This window comes from Pinus tabuliformis, chromosome 5_1 (assembly GCF_031772625.1).
Source record: "Pinus tabuliformis cultivar Carrire ecotype Pingquan chromosome 5_1, CPIR1, whole genome shotgun sequence".
Taxonomy (NCBI): domain Eukaryota; kingdom Viridiplantae; phylum Streptophyta; class Pinopsida; order Pinales; family Pinaceae; genus Pinus; species Pinus tabuliformis.
Window position 1 is genome coordinate 930,238,190 of NC_142305.1, and position 21,428 is coordinate 930,259,617.

At 36.4% G+C, this 21,428-nt stretch overlaps 1 protein-coding gene across 3 annotated transcripts in view; it reads left to right on the top strand.

Moving 5' to 3' along the window:
- The first annotated feature begins 14,042 nt into the window (after positions 1-14,042).
- LOC149167833 (acetyltransferase At1g77540-like) overlaps positions 14,043-21,428 on the top strand; it is a 125,920-nt gene continuing 118,534 nt past the window's right edge. Inside the window, exon 1 of one of the 3 annotated variants that reach the window (XM_089433180.1) lies at positions 14,043-14,496. In XM_089433180.1, coding sequence (XP_089289306.1) covers positions 14,242-14,496 — 255 coding nt within the window. In that variant the 5' untranslated portion in view covers positions 14,043-14,241. The remainder of the gene's footprint in view (positions 14,497-21,428) is intronic. The other 2 variants (XM_089433183.1, XM_089433182.1) reach the window with 2 other exon arrangements.

The window sequence follows — 21,428 nt, forward strand, 5'->3', positions numbered from 1 at the left end:
TGGAGCTGGGATCAGCATAACTTTGCTGCCCACAAAAACACTAATTTTGTCGTACCATGCAATCACTAGTGTTTGATTTTCATGTGTATAAGTTGGTTGCAATCTTAGACTTTCATTTGCTTAGTTGCATGAGTTAAAATACATGGTTTCATTGCAGGTCACACTTTTGTTCATTCTCTTTATTGGCAGCTAGCAGATTTAGGTCATCATAATTAGGATTTTGAATTTACAGGTCTTCGTTGGATCAGTTGGAAAAAAGCGCCTTGCAGAGTACCTGTACCACTCCTTCATCTGTTCATTTGCCATCAGCACCATCCATTCCACCCTCTGCTTAGAATCCTTGCCTCCTGTTCACCATTCGCTCCCATAACCCTAGTTTTGTGTGTAACATTGCTTTAGTCTTCTTTAAACCAAATACCGCCATCCACACCTGTCCACAACTCCATCCACCGAGTTCTAGACCATCTCCAACCCTCACCATACCCCCACACTCACTCCTTCACCTTTCCCTCTCCATTCATCCACCAAAAACCTCATCTCTGAACATCCTGTAGAAAATTCCAGACATCCTGTAGAAAATCGCAGACATCATGTAGAACCCCTGCAGACTTCGTGTAGAGGCTCACGAATGAGGTTTCTCGACAGCCAAACTCGGTGAAACTCTATGGAAGGGTGTTAGGGACCCCTTAGGCCCTCTCTGAACCTTCTTGAACTTTCCCAAGCATTTCTTCTTGCATATCCACCTCTGCACAGCCCAAAAACAGTCAAATCATATGCATAATAACTCTGGCAACTTATTCAAAAATACAAAAAGATGTTTCTTTCAGATGTTACTGTAGAAGTAGCTTAGGTACATGTATTTACCTTCCTAGAAGTCAATGGCATTTCCTTCAGTAGTTTGCATCCTCTTCTTGGCATGAGTAGAGTTAGCTGGTAGAATTAGGGTTTGCGTTTTCTTTTAGCTTCTCACTGTCTTTCTGCAAGTAGATTAGCCTTCTTTAAAGTAGCTTTCGTCCATCGGTTAAAAAGCTTCTTCTCAGAACCCATAGAAGTTGGCTTGAGCCCCTAGCAGACTTGTGCCAGCTGACCAAGTGACAACTGCAGCAGGAGCTAGTACTTGTGCATACAACACCGTCGCTTCCAAGTTTGTTACGAACTACCGGGTTGATAAAAGTAAAGAAGGGAGTCCCAGAAGTTGTAGCATTATTGCTGCAATAATAGAGCTCACCAGTCTAGTTCAAGGACCACTAAGCCATGTGCTCTATCATTTAGAGATCCACCTCACTTAGCTTCGAATTCATCTGGAAATCTAGCTCAACCAAAACATGAGAACCACATCACACCATGGCTATCCAAAAATGAAAAGGCTAGGATGAAAACACTGTAACACCTAAAAAAGCCCATGCCATAACAACAAAGAACCAAATGCAATATCATGCATGCCAAATCTGCAAGGAAAACACACATGCAAATTGATACGTACAAAGAATATTGTTGTAGCTGCTTAATCTCGATCTTCCTTGCTTGCTCCTTCCTTCCGCTTGCCTTCTTTGCCTTTCTTAATCCAACGCAAAACCTGAGCAAAATATTACATTGACCAAGCCTGCCCACTAATCCTCAAAATCCTTTTTGCTAATGAAGCCTCTATTTTCTTCATTTTCCATTATTTCCCTTCGATTTCCTCCTCACATGCAACTTGTGACCTTTCACCTTCCTTTTCTTCTAATTTCCATTATTTTCATAAATAAATGCCAAATAATGCCTCTTGCCTTTCCAAAGCCTTTGAATTTTCCTTTGCCAATTTCCTTTAGCCATAATAACCAAAATGAACACCCACTAGGATGTTTTTCCCACCATTTAGCCCTGAATACTTGTCCCATCAACCGTAGTCTTATATTTTTTTTACATGGATTTTTAACTAGGGTTGTTACAAAAGGAATTGTAGCATATGACCAGTTCATCTGAATACTCCCTCCTAGATCAAAAGCCCACTTTCTTCACAATAACATACCCCAAGCATTTGGTACATCAACTACAACTATGTCCATCACAATCATTATGTTAGGGTAAACTGATAAATGCACTTGTAAATCCTTGATCAACCCATGAACTTCAATCTTTTTGGAGTCCATGGCACATATGTTGTAGTAAGGCCTAGAGATTCTTAAATTGACTTTCTCCACGACCCTCTTAGTCATAACATAAGCCAAAGCACCAAAATCCAACATGTAATTATATAATCGATAACCATTAACAAGTAAGGTAATAAAAAATGGTTGATCATATTTGTTATTTAGATCCATATTGCATCCTGATAGATAGCTTCATGACATTCTCTTGAGAAACATTAACATGAGGAGCTTCAATGGTTTCATTAGTTTAGCCTTTTGGGAGGGAATCTTCAATATCTCGGTGACAGGAACCCAGACTTCTGCATTATTCAACCATTCTCCCAAGTCAATATTTAATCCAGAATTAGAACCTAAACCAAGGTTAGAAATTTGAGGGGTAATTTTCTTCTCGCTCTGATCTTGATTCCTTCTTTGATAATTTAACCCTTTATCTTTTGCAATCTCCAAAACATGTTTAGGAGAAGGATTTTCACCAAATAGTTCAACCATCAAATATTTTTCCTCCCTGAAGTTATTGACACTATAAGAGGATGTTAGAGTCTTGACATCACGACTATTTTCCTTAACTTATATAAAATCCTCCATAGACAAATGATATTCCTCAGCAACAATATTTATTTGATTACTTGTCCCCAACATTCCATTACCCATGATTCTCTTTACAGTGGAGAAAGTAGCTTCCTCATGAAGAGCATCACAATCCCTACAATAAGGCATAACTTCATCCACAAGATGTGCAGATTCAAGTGGATTTGGCGGTCTCTGCTTATTAGATGGGCCTTTCTTCTACCAAGAATTATTATTTCAATTATTATTATTCCTAGGATGGAAATTCTTCACTTGAAAACGTTCCATCTATACCAACCTAGTCTGCATGGCACTTATTTCCTTAGCATGATTTGATATTAATTTTTCTTGATTAGGTTCCATGCTTTTAAGTTTCCACATCAATTTCTACATAGGGTCATCATCATATTCTTTAATTTATTTTCCCTTAGATTCTTTCGATTTACTCGGACCCCTATCAAAACCTGGAATTTCAGACTTCCCAGATGCTTTCTTATCCTTCTGAAGTTCCTCAACTAAAACCTGGGCAGCCTTATAATCATTATTTTTAGCACGTCTCAACTCATAAGAAGTATCAACATTGAAGGCATCAATAAAAAATCCAAAAGAGGTTTGTCAAGAGGTTTATAATCTTGAGGTAATTCTTTAATAATACCATTAAATTCCTCTACTATTTCATTTCTTTCTTCTTTATGATGTTGATAGCTTTAACCATATGCCTTTCTTCTCTTATCTTGATACTTGTCATTTAAGGCAATAATAACCGATTGTAATGAATCAAATGAATTATGAGGATTTTCTATAAACCAATCCAAAGAATCTTCTTCCAAGGAAAGAACAAAGAGGCTCATATTCACATCTTCATTATTATAGTCAGCACCTCTAGCATATTTACCGAACCAATCTAAAAGATTTTAGATGAGCTTTAACACTAACCACATTATTGCCTTAGAAAGAGGGAAATTTGTCAAGACCATTCTCTGGGAGATCATGGGGATAGCCTTGAATGTTATCAAAGTTACAAAGGGTGAACAAGTTCATGATGTCTTGCTTAGCCAGGTAAGGGAAAAACAAATGGATATCAGAGAAAGCTTCTTATCTGAGATTAACAAGAAGTGTACGAGAAGAGAGCTTGCATAACTGAACTTTGAGAACCTTTTCATGATCCAAAGTAGGATTAACCAAGCCACTTGGATGCCTTCTAGTACACACTCCTGTAGAAGATGGAAAAAGTGGAGTCGCCACTCAAATAGAAATCTAACTATAGAACCCCAAAATGTTAGAAAAGGCAGTTATTAAAAGGAACCAAGGGCAAGAAACTTATCTTGGAGAAGGATGTTAGAAACCAAGAACAAAAAGATCTCTATCCCCGACAATGACGCCAAAAATTTGTCGCCTAAAGTGTACACCTAAGGCATAATGCTCAGAACAGGGTTTGTCACTCTAAATCCCTATTCTCTGTGTTTAGACTCTCTCTAGCTAAGTCAACGGGGGTAGTCCCTAAGGATGATAAATGAAGGAAAACTTGTTGAAGCAACAAATCTATGAGATTTAAGGGCAAGGAAATTACTATTCTTGTAACTCGATTATTAATCAAAGAAAGTGTAAGAGTTTATGAGCAATGCATATAAATGCAATTGAGATCAATAAAAGCAGATACAAGATATAAATGTGGTATACGAGTGCCTTTAAAAATGCTCAATGTGAATGAAAGTATTTGCAAGGATGTAGATACTCCAAGTCACAAAAATAACAATGTTGCAAGAAATGTAAAAAATGACACAATATCAAACATGAGCAGATAAAAATAACTTACACAAAAGAAATTGCTTATACTTTTAAGAAAATCCTCAAGATAAGAATGACAATGTGGATAGGCAATGAGCAATATAACTAAAGATGAGTACACGAAAAATGATATAATATTGCAAGGAAGATATAATGCTTACAATGATAACTATGCCACAAGATTTCAAAAATTAGAAGGAAGAAATGCAAGACTAAACTAGATGGAGTGCAAAATTTTGGTTGATTTTAATGAAAATGACTAATATAAATGGAACCCTCTCCTCAATTGTTTTGAAGCTAGTCTCAAATGTAAGTTGTGGAGAGAAACCTGTTGAAAGATAACAAAGGCTATATCAACGATACCTTCCATAGAGTTCTAACCACCTGAGTGCCTTCGGCGCCACAGGAACTGTGGCCCTGACGACTGCAAGGTCACCATGTTAACCACAAGTGAGGGTCCAAACTTCACAAATTAGATGAAGAAGGTGGCCCTAACTTTCTCTCAACCAAGCATATGCTTGGAGGTTAATTTTAAGGATGCATAACTATATGTAAAATGCCAGATGACAAATACAATTGCTTCTATTAGGAAAATATGCTTAAAACCAAGATATATGCAATAGCACTTAAAGCACGAGGTCATTAGTTTACAATAAAGATCAATGTGATTTGATGAAGCAATTAAAGATACAATTAGATTTAGAGAAATGTCTCAAATGCCCTAGATTGAAAATATTCTTTTAGGATTTTCTTTACTTATCAGATAGTTAAACAAGTAGTGAAATATAAAGAAACTTACAATTATTAGATAGAAAATGAGATTGCTAACATAAATTTTGAGAGACTACTTAAAAATATTTATATGAAAATGAAGCAAGACAATGAGTATCTCAAGTGTATTCAAACCAAGTTGCAACAAGTCAAAATGAAAATTAGAAATGCAATTAAATTACAAGATTAGAAATGCAAATGTGGTTAGATTTAAGGATGCAAATGCAAATTAGTGGCTGAATCTAAGTTTGTTAGTTAGCAATATATTTCTCCTTTTTAAATAAGGAGAAAGGATGCCTTGAATTGGAATTCCAAGCTCCCTCAAGAAAAAAATGATTTTATTAATGAGGATCACAAGAAGAAGCCTCTTCATAGAAGGTCACGCTCTTCACTCTAGAAGTTTACAATGAAAATAATAGCAAATACACGTATGATAGCTTCAATCAAACTTCAAGTTGTATGGTCCTCCAACAACTTGGATGACAGAAAGAAAAACTCACATCCCTAGATAAGGTAGAATGATTAGTCACTGCCACAAAAGAGGGTGCTTCTGATTAAGTTTCCAATATAAGCAATGTAAATGATCTGAAAACAGAGTTTAAAAAAATATTTGAAAAATTCTCTACAAAACACTAAGATCAGTTCATAGACAAACAACAACTTACATCAGAGATATAGACGTTCTTATTGCTACTTCAAAAGTTTGATGAAGCCTTTCCCACAAAACATAACATTAGTTTGAAGAAAGGACCAGTTGGGCCTTAATTGCTTTTGTTCTAACAACAAGGTGATGACAAAGAGAAGATATATTGGCTCAATGAAAAGGAAATGTAACTTCTCTTATTTAAATAGTTGTCAAGTGGGATGAATCTTTGTTACCAAGGAGTCTTTCCCTTTAATGATGATGGAAACCCAGTTAGCTTCAAAAAATTTCAATCAGATCTGAGTCAAATTAGAATTTCAAGTGAAATTTATTTAGGTTTCACAACTTATAGCCTTCAAAAATTATGCAAATGACTGAATTCTTCAACCCTCTATAAGCCTTTTATGCCAAGTGAGAAAGATGGGCTTAATTCTCATGACAAAAGGAAATTAAGCCTCCCAACGAAACATTTTTGGCCCTGTCAAGGAAACAAGGGTTAGAGCAAATAATTTATATCAAACTAACGTGAAAACCGTCTTGAATCCATAAAATTCAAATTTGTTGCTTAAACAGGAAAGGCCTCACAGCCCTAGTGGCCAACTAAAAAAAAATAAATTAAAGTAGATCAATATAATTTTGTCAATGAAGACCACTTCAAAATTATTAGGTTTTGCTTGCAAAAAGAACAATGGTTTAAAAAAATGTCTCAAACCCCTTGTGGTTATGATTAAGGCATTTAATAGCAATTTCTTTCGCAAAAATTTAGACATTGAAACCTTCTAAAGATGGATTAGATACCTCAAAACCAATGTTAAAAAACTACACCCTAAAACTCTTGCAACTTATAAAAAATGAATGTGGCTTGCTCCAATATGTATCAAAAACCTTTAAGGAAACTTTGTGTTATCATTTAAAGGATTGAGAGCTTCGGAAGGCTTGCAACCTTCCTCCTAAATCAATTCCTCTAGATTTTGGAATTAGAATATATATGTATTAGGGAAAGGTTTTGGAGAGCAAAATGACTGCGACTTCCTCAAAGTAGTGATTCAAAACCTGCAAATAAAGTATACCAGAGAATGAACCCTTTGAAAATTATTTGTGAAGATTTTATGACCCAAATCCCTCCTAAAAAATTGGATCCTTCTACAATGACGGACAAGAGCAGCAAAAATTAAAATTTATGACTCTAAAAACCCTGCAACTATAATTAGATCCCTCCAAAAAAAATTGAAACTCAAAATCAAATGATATATGTGTGAGGAACGAGGGTTTAATGGTGTTCAAAGGCTTAAATCCCTCTTGTACTAACAAATATGAGGTATGCAAAACACAATAAGTCTGGACCAACCTTAAAAATTTTCAATATAACCTTCACACATCATAGAAGGGTCAGATCCAAAGGGAAAATAGTATATTAGGACTATGACTGCCTTATAACCCTAAAAAATAATTCCATGTGCCACAAAAATTGCAAGCAGTGCGAGATCTCCTTTGTTATGTGGCTAGGAATGATTCCATGAGTTTGCAACCTCCTTGAAAAAAATTCCGTGGGTGCCAAGAAGCCACAGAATGACAAATCGAACCCTCAAGAGTCCTAAAAAGAAAATAATGTTGTGGCTCTGAAAGTTTGGTAAGGAATGCTCGACGACTGCTTCAAGTTTGTCAATATTGGGCCTCAAACCCTAGCCGTGAGGGCTAAGTGAGGGCTAAGGCCCTCTTCTTTACTTGCCTTCTTCAGATCTCCAACGAAAGACCCGCAAAAAATTGAAATATTCAACCCCTAAGCCTTCCTTGAAATCAGATCTCATGTTGTTGATACCTTATGCCTTCTCTAGACCGTCGAGATCACAAAAATAGATTCACAAAGTTTAAAATAATACATTTCAAATATTATATTTACAAATTTTAAAATAAAATGTTTCAAATATTATTATTTACAAATTTTTACAAATATATTTGAAACAAAATATTTAAAAACATATTTATAGAATTTTATTTTATTTTATTTTTTTCTAAAAAAATATTCAAAATATTATTTACAAGTATTTCACAATGGGATTAGCTCTTAAATAGTGAATAAGTCAAATAAAACTCCTTAAATAGAATTTTTTGAAAATTAATATGGGTTTATTTAGGACGGGGAACTAAGAAAAACTCCCTTTAAAACTTCTAGATGATGAAGCCCTCGGGACATCAACCATAGGTTTTGAGTCATTATGTGCTAAGTAAGTGAGTGGTTTAAACAAGAAACTCCCCAAATGCCCAACTCGATTACATGGGCTATTCAAGCAAGAATTTCCCCAAGTCATCGATATCTGCTCAAAAAAATATTTCTATCAAAACAACTTCGACAAATCTTGTTAAAACTCAAAAGGAATAATTCACATAGTGATGAGAAGCCCTAGAGATTCAAACAAGAACTCACCAAGTCTAATTGAACAGCAATGCTCAGATCCAAATATAGATGCAAACAAGTAGTTATAAATCTAGATGGCTAATGAATTTAGCAAGCATTCAAAACGAGGTAGAAATTATAAACACATGACAATACACATTACCATAATATGTTGAGAAGAACACCGTAATATAAACCCCAAAGTCTTTTCTTTTATTAATCAAGAAAAATTACAGAGCTTCAAAGCCAATACTATCCAAAGATCATATGTTACAATGAGGAGCCTCAGACTCGATTTAGAAAAATAGAGAGATCTAGATCCCCCTCCAAGTGGAAAATGACTAGGTCCAAGAAGTTGCACAATTTTGACTTGATCCTGGAGAATAATGGCTAGTTGTTGCTTGATTCATGCCAAAATTAAATCTTGTCCCTTGATCTTGATGAAGAAATTCAAATTCCATAATAATTCCTTTTTTGCTAGTCCATAAAATATTATTTTGACCTTTTTTTCCTCAAAAAATCATTTTTGACTTAATCACCTTGGTCCATAAGCTCATTTTTTGTTAAAAAAATGAATTTTCCCTTGATGAAGGACTTTGAAAATTGGAGTTCTTTTGGACCCGTGAATTTTCAACCAACTGGACCCAGAAAAAAATAATTTTATTGAAAAAAATTATTTTATTTGGCCCCAAAGAATTTCTTGTGGTTTTTCTGCCTTGGAATTGGGTTTGTAAATTTAACTCTTCCTTGGGAATGACCACCTTCTCTAAAAATTTGTTTTTCCACTTGGAGAGTACTTTATTTTCTCTCAATTTGAATTTTTTGACCATTTTCTGGCTAATTTATTGTTGTTTTTGCTAGAAAAACAAAAGTAAAAATAATTTGAGGGGATAGACATAATTTCAACCCTCAAAAGGTGTCTAACCACTAAGTTGAGGTGTATATGTTCTAATTATGAGTACTCTACCACCTTCAACTTTTACAATCATTTGATTTTACTATTTACATCTAAATTATTAAATTTCCTAACCAGCTAAAAATTTAATAATTAAAAATAGACACTTAGGCTCAATCAAATTCTGCGATACTCAAGAGATGATCTAGTATGCTGAAAATACATAGAATCGATACACTAGGACTCACTAAAGACATCACCACTGAGATACACCCTATTTTTGGGGGTATATCTGGGAGAAAAACTCTGTCGATTATCTATGTTTACAAACACACATAATTCTAGGAGGTTAAAAAACTCCCTAGGATGAAACTCGTTAGCAAAAAAAATTAAGCTTAGCTAGGTGTTTTACATGGATTTCTATACATACTAGAATCATTTTTACAATGGCCCACTAGGCTGCAAAATTTGGAGTTACAACTTTGATAAACTGATGAATGATGATGATGAATTCTAGATATCTGATTACTCAACCATGGTGGAATTCCTTTGCAAAAATGTGTATTGCTATAGGGTAGTTGACACATAGTGGTCAACATGGCCGCAATGCCTATTCTCAATGCAACCTCTACTCTAGATGATTGGTTGCTTCTTCTTTGCTTAACTTGTACCCAGGGATACATATGACAACATAATAACAATTTGGTCAATGACAACAATGCTTTGAACATATGTTAAAGTTGAGGACTAGATATTGATGTTGTGAGTTCTTTGTTCTCACTATAGCCCCTACTCTTCAAATAAATGCAAGGCCTTATCTTGGTTTGAAACTTGTATGTAATAAATAATTGTAAACCCCTTTGTGTTATATCCTCAACATGCACATGAAGATGGGCATGCCAATTACTAGCTTAAACTCGACGATAATGCGTAGAGGATGAAACATATTGATCCTTTCTGTTTCATATTCAATGTCTCTATATTGGCCATTTTTGTTTCAAACTCTACGAGTTTAAGCTAACAATTGGTGAATTATTTCATCTTTTATGAAATATATTAATAACAACTTACTAAAATGTTTTAATAGCATTAATGTTTGAACTACATTTTTCATTGACTGGTGGGTTTTCGGTTACTAATCTCCTTGATGCCTATGATGATTGTTGACAAATGTCACCAATGGAGAAGAACCTTATTACAAGAGTGTGACTAGATAAGAAAACACACTTAGATATCAAGCACAATCTCTCTAAGCACTTGGAAAAACAATTCATCTATTTCCTAGGAACTTACATGTATTCCAATAATGTTCCCTTTTTCGTCTCTACATGCTTTCCTTGCCCAATCAATCCTTAAACACCTTTTGAAATTTCATTGCAGTTGAATTTGAGTTTTACCCATCCTTTAGGGATTATGAATTTAAGGGTGTTCAAAATTTAAAAGATTGTGTCTTGGAATAGCTTCCATGACTATAAAATCTCCTTCCCTCTTATTCCACATAGTTTATGAGGATTTTCCCAATAACAAATATGCAAGAATAAACATGACTTTAAACCCACATATGTGTCCATAATGCTTGTTCTCCTCTACTAACATAATGGTCCCCGCTTTCTTCCTGTATGTGGACTACATACATTTGAGTGAATTGTCAAGATTATAAGTTAGTCTCAAAAATTAAGAAAAATAGAATGACAAATTTATAATAGCTACACATTCATCCCATGTAACTCTTACATAGAATCATAGGTCAGCATCTTATAAGTTCATGTCAATATGAGTATTTTAGGCCATCATAGTGCCAAAGTAGGTCAAAATGCAAATAAGAAGTCTGGAACTTAGTTAGAGACTAAAACATGTAAAAAAAAGAAGTATAGACTAGAACTCGGTTAGACTAGAGAATGTAGAAAAACAATGATCCAGATTTCTAAAAGAATGAAATGAAATATAAATTTAAAACAAAAACACAGAGGTATATTGAAATTAAACTTCAATTAATAAATAGCAAATGTTGGAACTGTATATTAAATGAAAGCAAACTAGCTCTAGCAGTGGTAGCTTATCTATGAGAAGATATGTGATGGCTACTTGCCTTTCTAAGCTATGTTACAATGAGGCTCAAAGGCCTTTTTACCATGAAGAAACAATGAGAAACCCTAAACATCCAAAACCCTAACCCTAGGAGATGAAGTGCCAAAGGTTTATGGGCCCCGATGAGGTAAGTTGGAACGTCAACTTCCCGGGCTCGTAACTTTGGCATATGATCTCCATTTGGTATGCACAATAGCCCATTAGAAAGGTCTATCTGAGGGGAACAACTTTTGAATGCAACTGTAATCAAAGATTGATGTTTGCATGTTTCCCCAAAAAACGTCGTTCAGGGCCTCAAAATAGCTGTGAAAGTTTAGGACTTGAAAACTGCCCAAAAAAAAAGAAAACCGTCGAGATAGGAAAAGCATGTTGAGTCGGTGGAACAAGTGGGTGACCACAAATATCCACCTGGATCAAACAATGTAGATTAAAATATTTTTTTTAAAGACAATTTCATCTAAGGTTGTTGCATATCTTGTAGGATGAACTTGAAAGATGTGTCATGAAAGCTAGATGTCATATAGACCTTAAAGATAAATGTTATATGTTACCACTATTAATGTCCTTATTGTTTGATGTTATAAGGTGCATCTTTGTTCTCACTATATCCCCTACTCTTCAAATGCATGCAAGGCCTTCTCTTGGTTTGAAACTTGTATGTAATAACTAATTGTAAACCCCTTTGTGTTATATCCCACAATAGGCACATGAGGATGGGCATGCCAATTGCTAGCTTAAACCCAATGATAGTTCATAGAGGATGAAACATATTGGTCCTTTTTGTTTCATAATCAATGTCTATAAATTGACCCTTTTTGTTTCAAACTATACAAGTTTAAGCTAACAATTGGTGAATTATTTCATCCTCTATGAAAAATGTCAATAACAACTTACTAAAATGTTTTAATAGTATTGGTGGTTGAACTATATTTTTCATTGATTAGTGAGTTTTTGGTTATTGCATCTCCTTAATGTCAATGACGATTGTCGGCAGATGTCACTGATGGATCAAAACCTTATTACAAGAGTGTGGCTAGATAAGAAAACACACTTAGATATCGAGCACAACCTTTCTAGGTGTTTGGGAAAAAAAATCACCTTTTTCCTAGGAACTTACATATAATTCCAATGTTCCCTTGATCACCTCTGCATATTTTCCTTGCCCAATCAATCCCTAAACACCTTTTGAAATTTCGTTGAAGTTTAATTTGAGTTTTATCCATCCTTTAGGGATTATGAATACAAGTGTATTCAAAATTTAATAGATTGTGTTCTTGGAATAACTTCCACAATTGGAATATGTTCCATGGCTATAAAATCTCCTTCCCTCTTATTCCACATAGTTTGTGAGGATTAGCTTGATAACAGATATGCAAGAATAAAGGTGATCTTTAAACCCACACAAGTGTCCATAATGCTTGTTCTCCCATACTAACATAATGGTCCCCACTTTCGTCCTGTATATGGACTATGTATGTGTCTTGAATAACACAAGAATAACACCTCCTTTATGGGGACTACATACATTTAAGTGAATTGTCAAGATTATAAGTTGATGTACAATTGGATAACACACACACACACCTAAATATGGTTGGTCCACAAGCCATGAATGCCAAATTTATATTAGTCACACATTCATCCCATGCGACTCTTACATAACATCATAGGTCAATGTCGTATAAGTTCATGCCAATATGAGTATTTTAAATTTGAAAATAAGAAGCCTAGAACTCGATTACAGACTAAAACATGTAAAAAAGCAATTATAGATTAGAAATTGGTTAGACTAGAGCACTTAGAAAATGAATGATCCATATTTATGAAGGAACAAAATGAAATACAAATTTAAAACATAAAGACAGAGGTACAGTGAAACTGAACTTCAATTAATAAATAACAAATGTTGGAACTGTTTACATACAAAATGAAAGCAACTAGCTCGAGCGGTGGTAGCCTATCTGAGAGAGATGTGACGACTATTTGCCTTTCTGAATTGTGCTACAATGAGGCTCAAAGGCCTTTTTACTATGAATAAACAATGAGAAACCCTAAACATCAAAACCTTAGCCCTAAGAGATGAAGCGCTAAAGGCTTATGGGGCTCGATGGGGTAAATTGGAACATCAACTTCTTGGGCTCGTGACTTTGGCATATGATATTCGTTTGGCACACACGATAGCCCGTTAGCAATTTCTATTTGAGAGAACTTACGACTACAAACATAGTTGAACATTGATGTTTACCCGTTACCCCAAAAAATGCCACTTAGGGTCTTAAAATGGCTCTAGAAGTTCAAGACCTGAAAACTGCCAAAAATAAAAATATAAACTTCCAAAATAAGAAAATCATGTTGTGAGCCAATGGAACAGGTGGGTGTCCACCAATATCTAGCTGAATTAAACAATGTAAATTAAAATGATTTTTTAGAAACAATTTTATCTAAAGTTGCTACATATATTGTAGAATGAACTTGAAAGCTAGATGTCATACAAAGCTGAATGATAAATGTTATATGTTACCAATATTAATCTCATTATTGTTTGATGTTGCAAAGTGCCTACAAACCTTGGAAGGGGTAGATTGCTAGTAAGACTAAACACAATGTACAAACATTCAAACGAAACATATACCCCTAAATCATTAATTAAAATCAATCCACGAAACCGTTAATTAAAAAAAGTGAAGATATCCTCATCGACCTTAATTTGAAATAAACAGAATTCCGCAAAAAGCCTTTAGCACCTCTGCCACCACTTTTGTGTTTTTAATTTTTATATTCTTCAATTCACATAGCATGCGCCAATTCTTTACTGTATCTCTTTCAACCATCACAAGCACCATTAATATCACTAGCTCACCCCCGGCCGATTCTCCTACACACGGAAAAAACGACTAGAACAAGCTCCTTCAGAGATCCAAAGGGGCTCTAGCAGAGCAGAGCAGACAAGGGGTGGAGGAGGATGACAACGAGAAGGATGGACGAGGAGCAAGGGAGGGCGAAGATAGTGTGGAATCCAAGCTGCAAGCGATTCCAGACGGAAGACAAGGAAGCCTTCCTTGAATACGAGTTGAGGGGAGAAGTTATGGATATCACGCATACATACGTACCGCCATCTAAGCGTGGGTTGGGCCTCGCAGCACAACTCTGCTCCGCCGCCTTCCAGCATGCCCAACAACACTCGCTCTCTGTCATTCCCTCTTGTTCTTATGTCTCCGTAAGTTTTTCCTGTTTTGCTTCTATGTATTCCATTTTTTCTACCGAAAAATATGACGGCATCTCAAAGTAACAATGAATTTAAATGTTTTATGCTTCAATACTTCAGGTTTAACGAATTCATATAACTAGGGCTTTAAAATGTCTTTGATGTTTCAAAGTCCTTAATTTTCTTTTTAACGAAGAATATCCGTATTTTTAGTACTTGGCAAAGGAACCACATCGTTGTAAGATTGAGTTCCATACAGTTGAAAGGAAGCAGAGCCGTGGAATATGCTTCATATATTAACCAGAGAAAAGAATATGCATAAATTACATAAACTGAGATATTAATAAACAACATATAATCATTAGACAATAATTTCTTGTGAAAACCTAAGTCACCTTACACGGGGATTCGGGATTCGTGGTGTCAGATTCGGACACGTTGACCCCTGGAACAGGACACATAGGATTCGTTATATATTATTTTATTATATATATATATATATATATATTAAAAATTAGATATTTCTTACACAAATTTTAATTAATGATACAAATTTATTGATTTCAAATATAGATCTTCATCTGTAGCTAGTAGCATGCATAGTACATACAAAATTCAAATACATGTCAATCTATTATCTATTTCTTATGCTTGGCCCTCTTGCCACCACGAGAAATGTCTAATTTTTTAGTCTTGTTGGAAAATCATGATCTTTGTCATTAATATCACCCTCTAAGCATTAATATCCAGAGGTATCTTTGTCATTACCTCTATATTTGTATAGGGATCTTTGTCATTGATATCACCCTTTAAGCATTAACATAAGATAGAACAAGCATAACATGTCAAGTCAAGATTTTGTTTGAGTGATGCGTACATTTTTAGAAGGTCACGATACAGGAGTTCGACAACCAATGTCACTAACATCAAGGTACATAGAGATATTGGTGCTCTTGATTAAATACGAGTTCCATACCATAATACATGACAAAATTCAATGGAAACATTGCAATCCCCCAATCCTAAAATCCTGAAAAACTGATAAGTCTGTTGGATTTTAATGAATTCTAAAATTCTACTTTCTCCATATGAAATCCAATGAGGCCGGAACCACTCTCAAACATCGTGAGTCATTTCATGGTAATGTTAAAAATTTAAGTAAAAGGATGAAAATGAAGATTAAGGAGAATGTCACTTTTACTTTAAGAATTTAACATTACCATGAATAGCATATCAATGCTAGGGCCTAGACTTGATCATTAAGCTACCAAAACGCTTACCAAATGAAAATATGTGTGGTTGTAATGACCAAATGCAGCCTTTTCATACCCATGCAGGTCACTTTTGTCGCCTAACGAGTCCTGGAAAACAGGACACGCTGCCAAAATCGTGACACGCAGTCGGATTCGATGTATCAAAATAGGACACAACGTGTCATGGTTTTTGGACACGAATCTCGAGAGAATCGTGTCGGACACGATGGATTCGGGATTCGTGGGGCCTATACGACGAATCCGGTTATCTAGGTGAAAACCCTTCCCCGAGAAAAACACCACACTCTAAAGCACCATTTTGCATTAATGCGCTTCCAACCTAGGTTCAAGTTCAAACCCCAAGTCCAACCCAAGGGCTGAATATGATCCTCTTTGGAGGCATGTTCAGAAGCTTAAAAAATGCGGAGGTGATGGCTCATGAGAATGGTGAAGTAATCTTTGCAGTGATTCGTACAAGGGCTCCTACCCAAGAGTGAAGACACATCTTTTGCATGGAGGAGGATAAGTGTTAAAATTGGCAACTAGGGCCAAACTCCATGTGTGTCATCTTATTCATGGCAACTGATATTTTTCTTGGATTCCTCTCGTCGAGAGGTGTAGAATTGATCTAAAGATCATTTGATTCCGATATGTATTCACGGAGATATGAATTTATTTGTGTCATGTGACAATTCTTCAAGGTCGGCCAACAACCAAATTACCCCCATCTATCCTCAACATTGCACTATAAATAGAGGTGGCTTGCAAGTCATTTTAAACACACCTCTTGTGATCTCTTCCTCTCCACTTGTCTTTGGGTTTTGGTGGTAGGAGAAACCTAAAGAGGATACGCTGCCCTAGCCCTAGACGTAGTCATGAAGAGTCCTCTACGCTGCCCTAATAGTCATGAAGGAGACCTATTTGCTGTCCTAAAGGAAGCTCTTCTTCGCAGCAAGGAGAGGATTCAATTCGGTCTTAGGGAGCTCATATGTGCTGGCAAAGAAGGCTCTAACAAAACTCTAACACAGTCATGGAAGAAGCCCTAATGCAGTCAGGGAAGAAGGCTTCCATAACACAGCGAGGGAGTGACTTAAACGCAGGGCTAATGCCGCTGTTCTAGAGTGCCCTAGATGCAGTAATGGGAAGATAGAATCACAGTTAAACACTGTCCTAGGTGAAGACATCTAGATGCAGAGAAAGGAGGGTCATGTTATGCCCTAGCTGTAGAAGAGGGACTGATGTAGCACTATAGATGTTGTTGAATGACTGTATAAAGGAGGTCTAATAATCTATGGAAGACATGCCCTAAACGCTGTCAAGAAAGGGCTCCTATACGCAGTCAATGTATGATCTAACCTTACCCTAGCCGCAGTCCTCAAGGGTGTTCTAATCCGTAGTTAAGGGTGCCCCTTTCACGTTGTCTAAAGGATCTATTCTCAGTTCATGAAGGCCCCAAACTATGCAGCAGTTAGACTCCCATACGCCGCCTTAATTCGCTGATAGAAGTAGCCCTTATCCGCTTCCAATGAAGGTCTCCTACCACTGAGTTTGTACGTTGTCCAGAGAAGGTCTTTACTCAGCAATATGGTTCAAATTCACAGCTAGAAAGAGTCCCTAATATTGCAGTCAACAGAGAGGCCTCTAATCACAATTAAAGGAAACTCTAAGCCTGCCATCGGAGCCCTAAATGCAGCTTGAATTAGTGTAGGAGACAACGTTGTATCAAGATTATGTCTGGGCATGAATTAAATGTTCATGAGACTTGTTGGAAGAATCTACTGCTACAACTAGCTTCTTTGCTCAGTTGCAAGTCATAGCAAGCAGCTAAGGCTATTCCAAGGCAGTATTACAGTTTGCTTTGAGTTCGGATAGCAGCATGGATTAGGAGAGTCTATCCTAGGTGGACTGAAGCCCTTGAAGGGCTTAGTTATCCATTAGCTTGGAAGCATGATGTTGGATGTAGCATGGGGATGGATGCAGCATGGTGATGGATGTAACATGATGGATGCAGCATGGTTGATGCAACACATTGTTGGGTGCAGCATGGTGATGGAATCACCTTAGAGAATCAGTTGAAGTATGAGGATTGATAAGTGTGCCTTCACCCGAGTTCAGAACTGCAGTCCATGTCATCAGATCTGCAAACTCATTATGTTATCTTCATAGTGAAGATCTTTGTTCTTATTTTGACAAGTCAAAGTGTTGACTTTTGATGTATATGTACTATCTCTCTTTGCTGAACTATTGAAGAATATAAGAAGAATTGATCAAGGGTTTCCCCACATTGGGGTTTGTCCTTGGCTGGCGCCACAACTTGTGTCCTCTTGTTTTGGCTTGTCTTCTGCGATTTATGTTTATGTTCTATCTGCATTTTACTATCATGCTAAATGTGATTACTAATCTGGAATTGATATTGAGCTAATATGGAAAATTGAAGTAAATTTGCTCTAAGCACAGAACATACCTAAACTTAACAATAAGGGATTGCAGGTTGCACAAAAACAACAGACCCATTGGCGAGGAGGGCATATCAAAGAGAGCAAGATGAGGCGGATGGAATTAAAAGAAGGCATGAAGAGTTTAGTCAAGCTACTCCTCAAGCTCCACCAAACATTGAGCCAAGGATTGTAGTTGAAGCAAGGGAGAGGAAAGACACTCAATAACATGAACAACCACCATCCAAAAATATCAGAGGGGCATCCATTTCAGTTCAAGATAGAAGAATTGCTAAATTGGTGAATGTGCAAGCGGGAGAAGAAACTAATTCCAGAGTGGCTAGGTGCATCTATGCATTTGGTATCCCATTCAATGTTGTTCGCTCTCCTTACTGGCAAGATATGAAGGGTACAAGGGGCCCAACTATGAGAAAGTCAGAACTCAACTTCTAAAAAATGAGATGGAGCTTGTGGAGGATATCTTATCACCAATTCGTTCTTCCTGGAGTAGCTTTGGGGTTACCATAGTCTCAGATGGATGGATAGATACAAGGTGCAGATCATTGATAAATATCATTGCCACTTCACCCAAAGGAGCAATGTTTTTAAAGGTGGAAGACTGCTCAGGGGAGGTAAAATATGTACAATTCATTGTTGATGTTATCGTAAAGTATATTGATAATTGAACAAATAGGACCTAACAGGGTGGTGCAAGTTATCACAGATAATGCACCAGTTTGCAAAGTTGCAAGTTTAATTATTGAGGGGAGGTATGACCACATCTTTTGGACACCCTACATTGTCCATAATTTGAATCTGATCTTATCGGAGATCGACAATAAAGTTCCATGGATAAAGGAAATCACAAGGGAAGCAAGGGAGATTGTTAAATTCATCACCAACCACTGCCAATCTCAAGCAATATTTCGAGAGTACTCCAAATTGGAGTTGTTAAAAGTTGTTGAGACAAGATATGCCTCAAACTTCCTAATGTTGCGCTGTCTTGTTGAGGTTAAGAAAGCATTAGTTTCTATGGTGGTGAGTCAACTTTTGGCTGAGTGGAGACAAGAAGATTCAAAGCGGGGATATATGGTGCGTAGTTTGCCTTGATGAGGATTGGTGGAGCAAGATAGATTTTTTGCTAAAGTTCACAACCCCTGCATTTGAGCTTCTTCGGAATGTTGACACTGACCAACCTTTCTTAGGAGAGGTATATGATGGCATGAATTCCATGGTTGAGAAAACTATGGAAATCATTTCACAAGAGTCTCCATAGCTTTTGTTTGTTGATGATCATTTTGTTGATTTAGTCAAGAAAATCATTGTTGATAGGTGGAACAATTTTCAACACTCCATTGCACACTTTAGCACATGCCTTGAACCCCAAATTATATGATGAGGATCTTATTGCTCAAAGAAATGGGAAGAGGAAAGCACCCCATACGGATAGAGAGGTGGCTAATGGGGTGAAAAAAGTCCTTATGAGAATGTTTCCAGCTCATCTACACAGGGAGGTGAAGGAAGAATTTGCCAGTTTTGCTGCAGGATTAGATGATTATTCAAATATATCAACTTTGGAGGAGAGAAGCACCATGAATCTAGTTAGATGGTGGATTTGTCATGAAGCAAGTGGTGTACATTTGCAAAACCTTGCCATTCGTGTTCTTTCACAAGTGGCAAGCTCTTCATCAGCAGAAAGGAATTGGAGCACCTATGGTTTTATTCATTCTGTGAACTGCAACAAGTTTGACTCACAGAATGCAGAGGATCTTGTTTATGTGCACTCCAACCTTCGCCTTGCATCTCGTAGGGGTCCAGAATATAGCAGTGGTCCTTCTAAAGAATGGGATGTGGATCCAGAAAGTCTTGATTTGGAGCTCTCTCTTGCTACCTTGAATATTGAGGACCAGGAGCCTAGAAGTGGAATTGGCCAATCATCTTCTTCAACACCACATCCACTGTTGAGTATGCTTCTACTTCTATGTTTTATGAGGATTAGTCTTTTGTCTTTATAATACTTGCAACCTCATAGCCTTTATTGTACTTGTAGCCTCATATATAATAAAGGTTGATTTTCGATATTCCGATATTGCTATTTTCATTATGTGATCATTCATGAGTAAATGTGATGTAAATTTAGAGACTTATAGTTTATGCAATGACATTGGACAATTTAATCATAATGTTTAAACTTTAAAGTTTAAATGTAATAAATTATAATGTATCATGTATGCTTTATGATTGCACATAACATTTCTTAAATGTCCTAACACACACACACACACACACATATATCGCGTTTCCCCATTTCCAAAATTTAGGGGGTCATGTTTCGTACTCGTGCTTGTTTCGGAAACTCAACCCATTTCCCCGTATTGTGCAACTTAGGTTTGAATGATAAGGATGGTGTTCAAGGGGAGTTCCATGGTAGTACTTGTGGAAGAGATTGCTGATCCACCTAACAACTTGTATATATTTGAGGACCTTCCTATAGGGTTCATAGATTGGGATTCTGCAATTTCCCCTTTTTTGGGGGCATAGTTGTTGGTGTTTCTTATTAGGAAACTACAAATGGCCTACAAATCTTATTGGTCCACTTCATGAATTAAAGGAGTGAGATCCTTGCACATGAGATGGTGCTCCTCCAATGTCCACTCTCAACAAGTCAGTTTCTTGGAGGGTCTTCTAGGTTGGCATTATTTTTTAAGTTTGCACGAGGGCTACTATATGGCCTATTTCAAAGTAGGTTGTAACAAGAAGGCAACTCGTTCATATCCAAGAGGTTGAGTCTAGGGGTTATCTTTGGCAACTAGCTTGATCTGTATCAAAAAGCCTTTGTTAAAGTCCATGTCCATACATAATCTAGCATAAGTGGTTACAGGCCTCCTTGTTTATATTGCACATAGTGGAGTTTTCCTAGGGCATTTTCAATGTCCTATAGTGAATCAACACCCTAGAATTGGAGGGAAGGTTGGGTAGAGTCTAACCTCAATAGGAGGAAGATAAAGTGTTCATCACTAGATCATAGGTTGGGAACCAAGTCTTCATGCATAAACCTGATTTACCCCAATCCAAGGACATGTTTTGAGGATGCGATCTCTATCTTCTGATAGATCAAATTTAACAATGAAGAACCATTTTGCATAAGGATAAATAATGTTTCTTCCTTGATTTCTAGCTTCCAAGTTGAGATCCATTTGTGAAGATTTGCTAGTTTCAGCTAGAGGTCATTGAATTTGCATACAAGGCCATTTTC